Source organism: Apostichopus japonicus, chromosome 2, assembly GCF_037975245.1.
Source record: "Apostichopus japonicus isolate 1M-3 chromosome 2, ASM3797524v1, whole genome shotgun sequence".
Classification (NCBI taxonomy): Eukaryota; Metazoa; Echinodermata; class Holothuroidea; order Aspidochirotida; family Stichopodidae; genus Apostichopus; species Apostichopus japonicus.
The window spans coordinates 11920805-11934353 of NC_092562.1; the positions used below are offsets into that span (position 1 = coordinate 11920805).

At 40.7% G+C, this 13549-nt stretch overlaps 1 protein-coding gene across 11 annotated transcripts in view; it reads left to right on the plus strand.

The window, feature by feature from the left end:
* Positions 1 to 13549, plus strand: part of LOC139978210 (uncharacterized) — a 264286-nt gene that overhangs the window by 102602 nt on the left and 148135 nt on the right. For 5 of the 11 annotated variants that reach the window (XR_011796925.1, XM_071988189.1, XM_071988172.1 and 2 more), the window contains exons 13-15: positions 5089 to 5304; positions 7743 to 8207; positions 10440 to 10530. Coding sequence is in view for 10 of the 11 variants with exons in the window: in XM_071988189.1 (XP_071844290.1) it covers positions 5089 to 5304; positions 7743 to 8207; positions 10440 to 10530 (772 nt within the window). In the remaining variant the exon portion in view is untranslated. Of the gene's footprint in view, positions 1 to 5088; positions 5305 to 7742; positions 8208 to 10439; positions 10531 to 11165; positions 11234 to 11666; positions 12113 to 13549 lie in introns of all 11 variants that reach the window. The other 6 variants (XM_071988242.1, XM_071988196.1, XM_071988180.1 and 3 more) reach the window with 4 other exon arrangements.

Below are 13549 nucleotides of genomic sequence, written 5' to 3' on the forward strand. Positions count from 1 at the left end.
TGGTGGGCAGAGTCGGACAGGATCGCGGCAGTTCGACCTTTCCGGAAACCCAGCCCCTACAACGTCGATCATGACGGATGCCTCCCTCAGCGGTTGGGGAGCGGTATGGGGCACACACACAGTCGCCGGCAAGTGGGCGGAGCCCGAGAGGGGTCTCCATATCAATCTTTTAGAGACGGAAGCGGTCCTGAGGGCCGTACGTCACTGGGCAACCCACCTAACGGGCCACACTGTCACGGTCCGGTCAGACAACACCACGACCGTGGCATATATCAACCATCAAGGGGGCACTCGATCCCTGGCCCTCCTACGCAGGACATGGGACCTGCTTGTCCTCTGCGACTCCCTTCTGATCGGCCTACGGGCGTCCCACCTAGCAGGGAAAGACAATATACTGGCAGACGCACTGTCCAGGGGGTATCTAGACAATGGGGAATGGGAGCTCTCCCGAACGTGGTCCGACCACATATTTCACCTGTTCGGCAGGCCGTCCGTCGACATGTTTGCGACGGCCAAGAACGCCAAACTCCCGACGTTCTGCTCCAGATACCACGACCCACAGGCCTGGAAGACCGACGCCCTAGTCGTCTCATGGGCGGGCCTCTCAAAGTACGCCTTTCCCCCACTGGGATTACTCCGCAGAGTTCTCACGATGCTTCAGGACGTGGAAGCGGACATGCTTTTGATCGCCCCTTGCTGGCCCAATCAAGCATGGTTCCCACTCATCATCGAGATGCTGGTGGACCTACCATACAAATTCCCACCGGCCGCCAAGCTCCTCTCCCAACGGAGCGGCCAAATAACCCACCCCGACATCACAAGCCTCCATCTAGCTGCGTGGAAACACTCCGGCTCTCGCTCCAAACAGCGGGGTTTCCACCGGAGGTTGCGGACATTGCAGTGGATGCCCGCCGGCAGTCCACGGTTAAAACATACGATTCTAGACTGCACCGATACTATGTTTGGGCCGGGGACACGCTGTTGATCCCGTGGAGGCCTCAGTAGACCAGGTGGCGGCCTTCCTACTCGAACTCTTCCGAGAAGGGAAGCAAATAAGTACAATTAGAAATTACCGCTCCGCAATAGCGGCGGTTCACAGCGGATTCTCGGATGGCTCCTCAGTAGGAACCAACCCGGTCCTCCGCCAGGTCTTAAGGGGCATGTTCCACAGACGCCCTCCCAGGCGCCGCCTGGCCCCATCATGGGCCCTCCACGAGGTCCTGACGACCCTCGCGGGCTCTCCGTACGAGCCGCTACACAATGCTCCATTGGACAAGCTAACACACAAAACACTGTTTCTGATCGCGGCCGCCTCTGCCAGGCGCAGAAGCTGCCTCCACGCGCTCACCCTCCAACGGGGGTTCACGAGGTTTGAACCAGGAGGAGTCAGATTACTACCTGACCCTCACTTCCTCCCAAAGAACCAATCAGTAACCTTTACCCCGAACGAGATCTTCCTACCGAGTCTGTCACAAGCCTCGTTAGTCGCGGAAGACAAGCGCTGGTGCCCTGTCCGAGCCCTTAAGTGGTACATAGAGAGGACCAAACAGCTACGTACCTCGGACAGGCTCTTCATTTTACCGAGGTCGCCTTACACCCCGGCCTCAAAGGACACCATTTCACGGTGGATGGCCGACCTAATACGTGCCCACACCCAGCCTGGGGAACCCGTCCGGGCGCATGACGTCCGAGGCCACGCCACGTCCAGGGCGTGGTTCCGGGGGGTTCCCCTGGAAGATATTATGAAGGCGGCGGCCTGGAAGACCCCGTCTTCCTTTGTCGCCTGCTATCTCACAAACACCCCTGCCACGGAAGGGGATTTTGCCCGAGCGGCCCTAGGTCCGCCGCCCGCGAGATCCTCGACCCACCGCCAGGGCTCCTGTGTCACAAATGCATAGGTTATATGAGATGAGGGAGTACGCGCTGTGAATTCCCCAAACCTTAACCGGTTTGTGAATTAACGAGCGACGTACTCACCTCATATAACATCCCGACCCGCCTCCCCACTATGGGGGACCTCGCGGACGGAACCATACAACCACGTCGGATACCCTCCTCGGATACTAGGGGAACTGGCCACACAGATATGACCATGTGACGGCCCTTCCCCCCAGGAATTTTCGAGGGATGTCGTGGGGGTCCCGCCTACACCCACGACGACTCACTCTGGACCCACTTCGGGTCCACTCAGGACCCACCTGTCACCCACCACAGCCCACCTAGGGCCTCTTCAGGTGAGAATGTTTTTGGTTTTATCCTCGGGGTTTCCGCCCCTTGGTCGGTCCTCTCCCCCTTCTCCGTCCGGTGCCGCACCAGTGCGGCCTGGAAATTACGGAAGGGAGATGGCCACACTCACATACAGACAAATTGCCAGATGCTAGAGCGAGGTTAATAAGGTAATGCATAGGTTATATGAGGTGAGTACGTCGCTCGTAAATTCACAAACCGGTTAAGGTTTGGGGATTATATTTCTAGCATCATATTCCTAACCTGGCACTTTCCTATTATTATTTCATCTCATGAGGAGTCTTTGGGGAATTCCTTCAGGATTGGTTTGGACAGCATTTTTCAGGAAGGTTGGATATATCATTTTTTTTAGTTGAACATGACAACATGGTGAAACTTTCTATTTAAACAGACTGTTTGCTTCCTATGTTCATTGCACAACGTTGTTTTTGAATCTTAATTGGCTCATTGGTTTACTGCTGTAAGTTGTTTGCACTGTTGTCTTAATAAAATCAACAATTAGTGTTCAAAAACAATTCGGTCTCCAAGGACATGAGCACTACATTTAAGCATAAAGTGACTAATCTGAGTGCAGTTGGAGACAAGGACATTACAATAGAGTGTGCATATTTTATAGCATGGAAATTGGCAATCTTGCAATTCCTACAAAGCAGTTAGTTTCATGAAAATGAGGGCCACAAAGCTCATTGTAGTATGTGTCCCAAACAGATGTCCATGTAAAACCCACACTACTGTAAGTGGTACTCACTTTTGCAAAGGAAACCTGCTTTTTACACACCCATAATTTTCTCCTTAAGTAATTGTACCAATTCTTCCATTGTTGTTAAATGAAATGCAATGTTGAATCTGTGTCACTGGTTTTATATTCTAAGACATATTTTACAGTGACACAACCTAGTGAAGTCCTCTATATTATTGTGACTTTCATTCTATTTACCATCTGTTGCTGTCTCCCTTATTTTGAAAAAAAAATATCCAGCATTCTCAAAAATCACCACCATCAAACTATATAAATTCAGAAATTGTCTTTTTTGATGTTTGGATTAATATGAAATTTTGACAAAAATGACTACTCTTGACTTTGTTAGTAACATTTGACTAAATACTTAAAATAGAGGTCATATCACAGGTCATCACATTATAGTGCTTAGGAAGCATGTGAAATTTGTGGTGTTGCATTGAATTGTGTTCCACAGTCTACCGGACCATCTAAAATGTTACCATTTCATCAGTATATACCCTGTTTTAGTGAATAGTTTGCACCTTTTGAAATACTTTTTTGATAATTTCATCTGTGCATGATTATTTGTCAAAAGAGGAGATTAAATCTATTGCAAAATTAAAGCCAATCCTATCCTGATCTTATTTTAGAACCAATGGATGATGGTTATTGTCAAGTGACAGTGCTTCATATTTGTGTTTAAACAACAATTTCTGCATAAATAATCTTGTTGGTTTATATTGTCTTTCAATTTAACCATTACTGCAATAATAATCTATGTGAATATTCTGTTCATGACTTGTGAGTTCAAAAGTTGTAAACACCAAATTCAAAAAGGGTAAGCCAGTTACAGTTAATACCTAGCTAGCACAATGATGCCTTCATTCAGTTATAGTCCCTATTGATTTTGGGTGCAGATCACATGTATATTAGTGATTGAATGTGATTAAATGTCCCTCAAATGTTACTTTTAAAAGATGCCCTTAAACAATATCTCATTGACAAACATCTTTGACATACAGTTCCTTGGCTCTGTTATAGCCTTTTCACCTAAAATATAGCTAGCTGTGACCCCTTTCTTTGTATTTTTTCACTCTCTCTCATTTTATTGTTCCATATTTAGACATATTTGTATTTTATAAATGGTTTTTCATGTTTATAAGCTACTCCAAGCTTCTGGTGGGCACTCTTCAGTCTCTTTCTCTTTAAGATATTCATTTTCTGTTTATTATGTTGTTTATTTCAAAAGTGACTGAAAGAAAGTTCTTTGAATGAATGAATGAATGAATGAATGAATGAATGAATGAATGAATGAATGAATGAATGAATGAATGAATGAATGAAAATAAAATTCTTAAGAAGTTGTGATAAGTTGTGTTAACAAAGACATCCAGTTTGTCATTGTAGTGATTTTTAAAAATATGATTTCTAGATGAACCAATGTTTATGGTAGCATTCACATAGTATATGCATTACAGTACTGTGACTAGAGTTAAGTCAGTCTGTAACACAATAACACTGTAGAGTACAACAGTAGGTTAATACTAATTTTATGTTTCATTTGAAAACTTTTATGTGACTTCAACTCACTTGTTGTTTAAGGTTGCAAATGTCATGTTTGCAATGTGTGCCTCTGACTATAAGGGACAAAATACATTACAAGACTTGAGTACCTTTGATTAGAAAGGGGAAATTAACAATATTGTTATAATGCATTATGCTTGAGAGTAAACGTGAATCTGCACCTAGTCATGTCTTTTCAAATATCGATCAGTATGGTCCAATTTAGATATCCGTATAGCATAAAATATTACAGAAATTGGTACAACATTAAAATGTGATGTTTATAAATAAGTGGGTGTGGTTTAATTTGAAAGCAATGTGCAATTATCAATAAAAACCAACATTTCAAATGTAGTTTATATTGGTCTAACTGTTTCAACATTTGGGTCATATCATTGGTTCTAATTTTCATGTTTAATAATCAGTAGCGTAGGACCCTCAGTGCGACTGTGCATAGCTGGTTGTACCATGTAGCTTACTCATACTTAATTTGGACATACCTTATAGCATTAACTAATGCTACTATATCTTTTTTAATATTTGTGTCTTCTTTTCAGGTTTACCCATCACCATCCAGTGTCCTAATCCTATGATGGTTACTTTTGGTAGCCCTCTGCAGTATGCTACTCCATCTTGTAACACAAATGGTAATTTGGGATCATCTGTTAATTGCTCACATCCATCAGGATTTACTCTAACTGACGATATTGATGTTACATGTACATGTAACAGCTATCAAGCATACAGTTGCAGTTTCCATGTGTCAGTCACAGGTAAGTTATAAAACATTGCAATTAATGAACAACTTTAAACATCTTATATTTCTAGAGTATACAGGCATCCAAAGTACACAGCCAGTTTTAGTGGGTGATTGTGTGTTACATGTGTCATAGATGAGATGCATAATTAATAGCCGTTCTTCCATTTTTGATTTGGATGACAATCGTAACCTTTGCATTCATGATGGCGTGTGTGTGCGTTTGTTTTTCTATCTGACCGAGGACTTGAAAAAAAGAAATCCAGGTCCTCGGATGTGATTTATAAAGAATCACCACGTACTCAGAAGAATTCTATTGTATGGGGTATTGTTTAAGGTTAGGGTACATGGATTTGAACAATGGAAAATACAATGGGGTCCTCGATCTGAATGTAATACAAATGCGTGTGCGTGCGTGTGTGAGTGCGTTTGTGACGCCCAGCTTGTAAACATGATATCTCAAGAAGGGAAGATCAGACCACTTTAATATTTGATGTGTAGAAGTATCACATTAGGTACAAAAAGTTAACCTTTTTGGTGGAGAACAATGGTCATGTGGGGTAACCAGGGGTCAAATTGTGAAAACCCAGTAAACATGATATTTGAAGAAGGGAATCATGGGCAGACCTCATATTTAGTGTGTAGAAGTACCACATTGTGTAAAAGAAGCCTATTGTTTTTGGTGGAGGGCAAAGGTCATTCTCGGTTGTGGAGATCTACCCCTGGACCTTGGTCCAGACGGCATCTTTCTCGGTCTCGGACAAACTGTGGTTCAGGAGAACCTGGTCTGGTGCCAGTGTGTCAGGGTCTTTCTGTGATCCGGGGGTTAGCGGTCCATCTCTAAGAACGATCTCCATACCAGTGTCAGGTCAATAGCTGCCTGAGTGTCTAGCCGGGCCAGCCTGGGAAAGACGGAGATCCTTCTAGGATTCCGTGGGAAAAACCCCTGGGTAGTTCCCCAGGCTGCTGGTATAATAATCGTGAACCCACTACGGGTCAACGATCTCTAGGGAGGAATGAGTCCTCTAAAAGCTTGCCTGGGAAGGGGGTGGAGAGGCTCACCTTAGACCACCGTGGAGACGGTAGGCCTAGGAATTGCATATTGCGGAACCTATGGAAGTGAGCACAATCGCCTAAGTGCCTATACACAGAGCCTAAGATGTAAGTTAGGACGAACCGTGAACAAAGGCAAGGTGTACTTGAGACCTCCCAAACGCCCCACGGGATCTCCCGCCAGGCCGCCCCTGGGCAGTCGGGAACAGGGCAGTGGGGCAGAAAACATCAAATAATGAGGGCAGCCTAATGACCTAGCACAACGGAGGTGTTGTGCAACTGGTACCTGTACATACAAATGTACAACGAGGAAGCGGACAAAACACACAGAGGGAGAGAAACATGCAATTAGAAATTGTTCGTAAATAAAAGGATACTGATGAGTGCTAATTGTTGGTATAGTGATGAAAGAAAGTCTCACTAGTCGAATTATCCAAAGATGATTTCCAAAACCGCAAAAACAGTTGTAGAAATCACAAGCGAGAATTTTGCGGAAAAACATGTGTAGTAACTGGATATGGAAGGGAATAGTGGGCGTTGCCCAGGGAGCGAGGGCGCAGTGCTAAAACGTTTCCAAATGTGTAGTTTGGTAGATAGGAAAGTGCAATTGTGGAGTGGGAGCCAGGTAAGTATCGTCGCTCGTAAATCCCCAGTTTTGGGGGTTTGGTAGATGGCAAAGGTCATTTGAGGTCACCAGGGGTAAAGTCGTGAAAACCTTGTAATCGTGATATCTCAATACTGGGCCGACCTCTAATTTAGTGTAGAAGTACCACATTGAGTTTAAGAAACCTATTGTTTTTGGTGGAGGTCAAAGGTCATTTGGGGTCATTATAGGTCAAATCGTAAATCCCTTGTAAACATGTACACCCTCACTATACATTACAAGAGATTCATGAAGAAAACTGCTCATGTAACATCATGTAAACTTTTTTATTAACTTACAACTTTGAAGTTGATAAGTATTTCTGTTTGACATTTAATCAATCAATCAATTAAAGACATCATGTTTACCATGTTGTTATTGCTTTAGCTATGTCTTCTTCTCTGTTTTTCGTTTTAAACCTTTTTACTTGCTAATCTGCATCCCCCCCCCTTTTTGTTAATCACTCTTTAGACCTTGTTGTAAGGGTATCAATACATGGTGAGGACAGATTACTTTAACCATTTGTAAGGCCCCTTACAAGCTACTTGATGCTGACTTTATTTTGTGTTATTCTTTAATGAATATTGCATCATATTGTGCATGTACCTAAGTTTGTAAAGTATTTGTTTGTAAATTAAACTTTGTACTCATTAAAACTACCGTGATGGTCAGTTAGTAGTACAATCATATCATAGTTGTTCTCCATTCCTTGTACTTAACATTCCAGTGGTCATCATTCTCTTTTTTTTTTTTCATAGGCCCACCAACCACTAAACCTGTAACTACAACAGAGGTTACCACCGCTTCAACATCATCTACACCTGTGACTACCACACAGGGTAGAACATCATCAACACCTTCTATTTCTACCATTCCTTCCACACCTCCCCCTGGCCCAGTTACAGTTTCTGGACCTTGTGCTGAGTACTTGGACTACAGAAATGCCAATTCAGAAACTGTGTTTGAGTTGGTTTTACCTGAGGACCTTGAATTAGTGACTGAAACTATTATAAACAGCAACCAGTGTCCTGATCTACTTCCTGCCATGTGCTCCCTCTTCTACCCTCCTCTTCCCTCATCAGGGTACACCCTCTGCCAAGAGACCTACAGTCAGCTATTTGAAGATTGCCAGATAGCATTTGCATTGTTAGCTGGTGCCATGCCAGAGAGTTGCTCCAAATTCCCACCGAGGAATGAAGCCGGTAATATGATGTGCATTGGAGGTGAGATATATTTTTCATGAGCAGATATTATATTCGCTAACTTCTCGTTCTGGGTTTAAAGGTATATTTATTGTATTGTTATGAGGGTGCCACCTTTACTATCAACTGGCCGTGTTAGCTCAAATATTACTTTGTCGGTCCTGATACTTCAACATATGTTGTCCTTCAGTGTACCTCTTAGCTGTATCTTACAGCTAACGGTAACAACAGTGTTGGGTATTCCTGTATCAGCAATGTAGGTTACTCCTGTATTAGTGGTGTAGGTTATTCCTGTATCAGCAGTGTAGGTTATTCCTGTATAGACAGCGGTGTAGGTTATTCCTTATCAGCAGTGCAGGTTATTCCTGTATCAGCTGTGCAGGTTATTCCTGTATCAGTGATACAGGTTATTCCTGTATCAGTGATGCAGGTTATTCCTGTATCAGCAGTACAGGTTATTTCTGTATAGACAGCAGTGCAGGTTAGCCTGTATCAGCGGTCCGTGGGTTATTCCTTATCAGCAGTGCAGGTTATTCCCATATCAGCGATGTAGGTTATTCCTGTATCAGCAGTACAGGTTATTCCTGTGTCAGCAGTGTAGGTTATTCTGTATCAACAGTGTAGGTTATTCCTGTATCAGCTGTGTAGGTTATTCCTGTATCAGTGATGCAGGTTATTCCTGTATCAGCAGTACAGGTTATTTCTGTATAGACAGCAGTGCAGGTTAGCCTGTATCAGCGGTCCGTGGGTTATTCCTTATCAGCAGTGCAGGTTATTCCCATATCAGCGATGTAGGTTATTCCTGTATCAGCAGTACAGGTTATTCCTGTGTCAGCAGTGTAGGTTATTCTGTATCAGCAGTGTAGGTTATTCCTGTATCAGCTGTGTAGGTTATTCCTATATCAGTGATGCAGGTTATTCCTGTAACAGTGGTGTAGGTTATTCCTTTTGTTTTTGGTGGAGGTCAAAGGTCATTTGGGGTCAGTATAGGTCAAATGTGAAAGAAACCCTTGTAAACATGTATACATTACATCAGATTCATGAAGAAAACTTCTCATATTACATCATTGAAACCACAATGCATTTTGCATTCTGGTTTAAATACTGCTTGTACATCATAATGAGTCTTCCATTAAGTGCTCTCTAGAACCCTGGTATTCAACATTTTTTCACTTCCTGAACCCAATTTTCACATTGATCATCGTGGCAACCTTCCAGTAGGAATCCATGTAATATTGTGGCCTAATACAGGGATCTGCAAGGAAAGAGGTACCCCCTTCTGTTTGAGAAATTTCTATATGATTAAGGGCGCTTAGATGCAAAGTGGTGTTATATTTTGTCACCACAGACCAGGAAAGTGATCTGAGTGATGAAAGTTAAGTGTCTGGAGCAAGTAACTATGGTAATACAGAAAGGATCAGTGTTAATTTGGGAACGAATTGAAATGTGTTACACAGAAGTTACCATTTGATAGATCCATATTGATGAATGAATGTAAACTTAAACAATACTCATTAAAGACTCAATGTGTGTTGCCAAGTTTTAACTTTGACTTTTCCAGCTTACTGCCCTAAAAGCTCAGTGAAATTAACACCGTTCCATGCAATTTTTGTATTAATTTTCATTATTTTAATTGATTTATCTGTCGTTAAACATTTTTAGCTGAATAAAAATCTATAGATTTTACAAACTTCAAATTTGCAAGCCCCACCCAAAAGATCATTCTCCCATCAAATATCCCTGTTTTCTTTACAACCGTTAGGCCTAGGATCTACTTTCTCATTCGTGGCTATCCAGTGTAAGGTCCATTCTCTTGAATATATATCTTTCCTTTGATCTTACCAATGTAGCTTGCCATTTACTTTCATTGCAAGGAATAAACAGGTGTTTTCAGACGTTTCCTCTGTGAAATTAGGTAAAAAAAGACAACACTAGTATAAAAAGGTAACATTTGTGTAACGAACATGCTTGATATGGGCGGTCGCAGTAACTTTACGGTAAATTTTTCGTGCATGAGGGCAACAGGAATAAATTTCTTTCTTTCGATTGTGACAGCTTTTCTCCATGAAACTCACATAGTCGGAGTGCATTTAGAATAAGAAATATTGAATCTGCTTCGGAAGTTTGTTTGCCTAAATACGTCAGCAAACACGTATTGTGACTTTATCAAAACTTATGAAAAAAAGTGTAATATTAAACAAATACAATTTGTCATTCTTTAAAGAGTAGTGTTTCTTTAACTTTTCATTCAAGCGAGTGAGCCTCGTTCCTCACCTGTTTATCTAGTTGCCCTGGTGATTCCAGTCCTGCTCATCATTATTCTGTTGGTGGTGTTATTCAAGCGGTAAGGTGGCCATCAGATTTAAATATTAAGTTTGGTATTAGAGCTGAATATGAACTGCCTGATCATTCCCCTGATTGATCTGAAGTGGATTATCTGGGCTTTGACCAATTGTTGGGGCGGGACTGTTAGCTGGCCGGGAGGGAGTGACCAAAGGGAGGTGGGACATTTGGCATAAATTCTGACAATTCAGTGCACAGTCCAGCATGACCTCTCACTACATTCATATCCAACATTTCTAATAAAAGAATTGAAGCAAACCTAAAAGATCAGCATCATCTTTTTTTTTTGAGGAGAGTGGGGGTGGGAGGAGAGAATATTTAACCTAAATAAGTTTCCATAAAATTGTAAAGATGGTTGATGAACCATTAGGTTGTTAATGTTTCCTCCAGTTTGATGCTAGTGGACAAGCCAGGGAACAAACATCTCTGTTTTCTTTTGATATTTGGAATGACGTGCCTGCATGTCCCATGGTAGTTCGTTTGTAGATTCCAAGAAAAAAAATGAATAGGTCTATGGTCTACCCTTTCCCTTTCAAACAAAGGAAAATATATAATTTGATCTTCCCAATTCTTTATAAATATAATGCAATTGCTGGACGATTTTATTCTTTCAATTTGTCTAACAATCATGAATAGAATCCGGCGAAAGCCTGCGACTGAATCTAAACCAGTAAATGTACAAGATGTTGATCATGTTAATGCTGGTGAGTATGTTTCTTGTTAGTTCTTAAGGTACTTTGTCACTTAAAACATGTTGACATGAGTGCTAATCAGGTTCAAGAGTTCACCCTTTCACCTTTGAATACCAATAAACACTTGAATGTCTTGTGGATTGAAACTTTTTCTTTATACATGATTTGATATTTTAAAATTATTTTAGTTTTGATTTCTGAACTTACTATAACAAGTGTCTTATTCGAAATATTCTATTTCTATATATTGATCTTAAATCAACCACAGGGATCCTTTTTCTTTTAGTGGTAAGGAAATAATTGTTATACACTGCACCATGAAGTTGTTTCTCTCTTACTAATAACATTTAATGAAAACCATTATGAGGTATACATAGAAGCTTGGTTGTAAACATGTAATGTTTCAAAATCTTCCACCAAACAATGTACCTGAAATTAATTCCAGGAGTAACTGATGATCATGAAGATTACATAGCTCTAGAGGAACAATCCAAAAATACTCCAGCCCCAAAATATCAAGATCTTTCTGAGAAAGAAGCTCCCACACAAGTATCAGGGTATGAGAGAACCATCCTAGAAACAGCTGATGCAGCACCCACGGCTATGCCTCGTCAGGGTATTAAGAGACAGACCAACTACCAGTATGAGGATGCCAACCTTGGAGAAACAGATGCTCGTAAATTACCAAGAGTTCCTCAGCCAGACCTGCAAAGTGAAGATGATACAGAATATGAAGTCCCTGATATGTTTGAGGAATACACAGGAGTTCATATTAACACTCTCGGAGCTAGCAAACCAATAACACCAAGACCAATGAAAATTATTGAGTACAAGACTTTCATGGGTAGAGAAAGGTCAAAGGTTATTAGTGAAATAGTCCAACAGTATACAGTGAGTAGTAATTTTGTTTTTTTACCCAGCTACAAGTCCTTCTGGTATCATAATAACTTACTTCAGAAACTCCTTACCTTAACCCAGCTCTCAGAATGTTACTACAATACAATGGGAATACAATCATGCAGCACCAGACTAAGCCCACCTCTCGCTAGGACCAGTACATTGTACATGCAGTATACAAGTCCTTTCATCAGAACTGAAAGGTTTTGTAGTTTTTCACAAGAAATACCTTGTGTGTAGTGTTATCCTTCATTATGAGGAATAAAACTTAAAATCTTTGTAGTAAACATGATTTTTTTTTTAGAATAGATCTACCAAACAATGGATCTGAAATTAATTTCAGGAGTAACTGATTCTCGTGAATGTTACATAGCTCTAGAGGAACAATCCATAAATACTCCAGCCAAAAATATTTAGATATTGTTACTTTCTCATTCATGTACCCTTCCCACATCAAAATCTGAATTATTTCAGTTTGTCAGTAGGACCTTTCATGAGTCATTCACAAAACCGTGTATAGACAGATGCATTGGTAATATGTTAGTGCTAGTGCATGTTAAGTAAATAGTAAAATTACTTTCTGTATTAAGAGCAGAAAGTTAATCCTGTTTCGGTCACAGGTGGACTCTGGGACATCTTTGCTTAATTCTTTGTGGGTTGGTCAGCTTTTGATAAAAAAAAAAAAACTCCTACTTTTTGTTAACAAAAGAATTGATTGTTGAAACTATTTGAAGGATTGTGAAGTAATTTTGAAATACATTGAATTCTTATGATGAGAATTGTTATGACTAGGCAGATTGCTGCAACTTGAAGATTTTCAAATGATTAAAATGTGATTCCTCAGACACACCTTATGTGTACCTTGGTGGGATTAATAATGGTTATATTTGTTCACTCTCTTTAGTAATATAACTTAAATGTCTTTGTTACAATGATATTAACATAATAGCAATTGTAGAAGTTGACTTATAAAGCAGTAGTTAATATATTCTGTTGGTGAATATGGGAAATAATATATAATATGAACTGAATTTGATTAATAGATGATCTATATTATTGTGTAGTTAATTTAACCAGCTGATGATCAGATGTAGTAATGGTTAAAGTTAAACCTGAAAATAAATATGTAAAAAAAATTAGTTTGAGGTGACTAAAATTAACAGAACAGACTGTGTTAAAAGTTGTTGTTAGTTTACCTAGCTGGATACCAGGTAGTATAGCATCATGTTTAGCAGATCCTTTCGTGATCAAGTCAAATCAATGTTTTTTTTATTCTATTAGGTACAATGATGAAGACTGTATAAAGTGTATTTTACTACATATTAGTGTTATACTTAACTGAGGATGAAGCAAGAGAGGAACACTGCAACTGGTTTCTGATCTTGATTGCTTTAGTTTCATATCCTTGTTCTTTTGATTGCTTCAGAAATC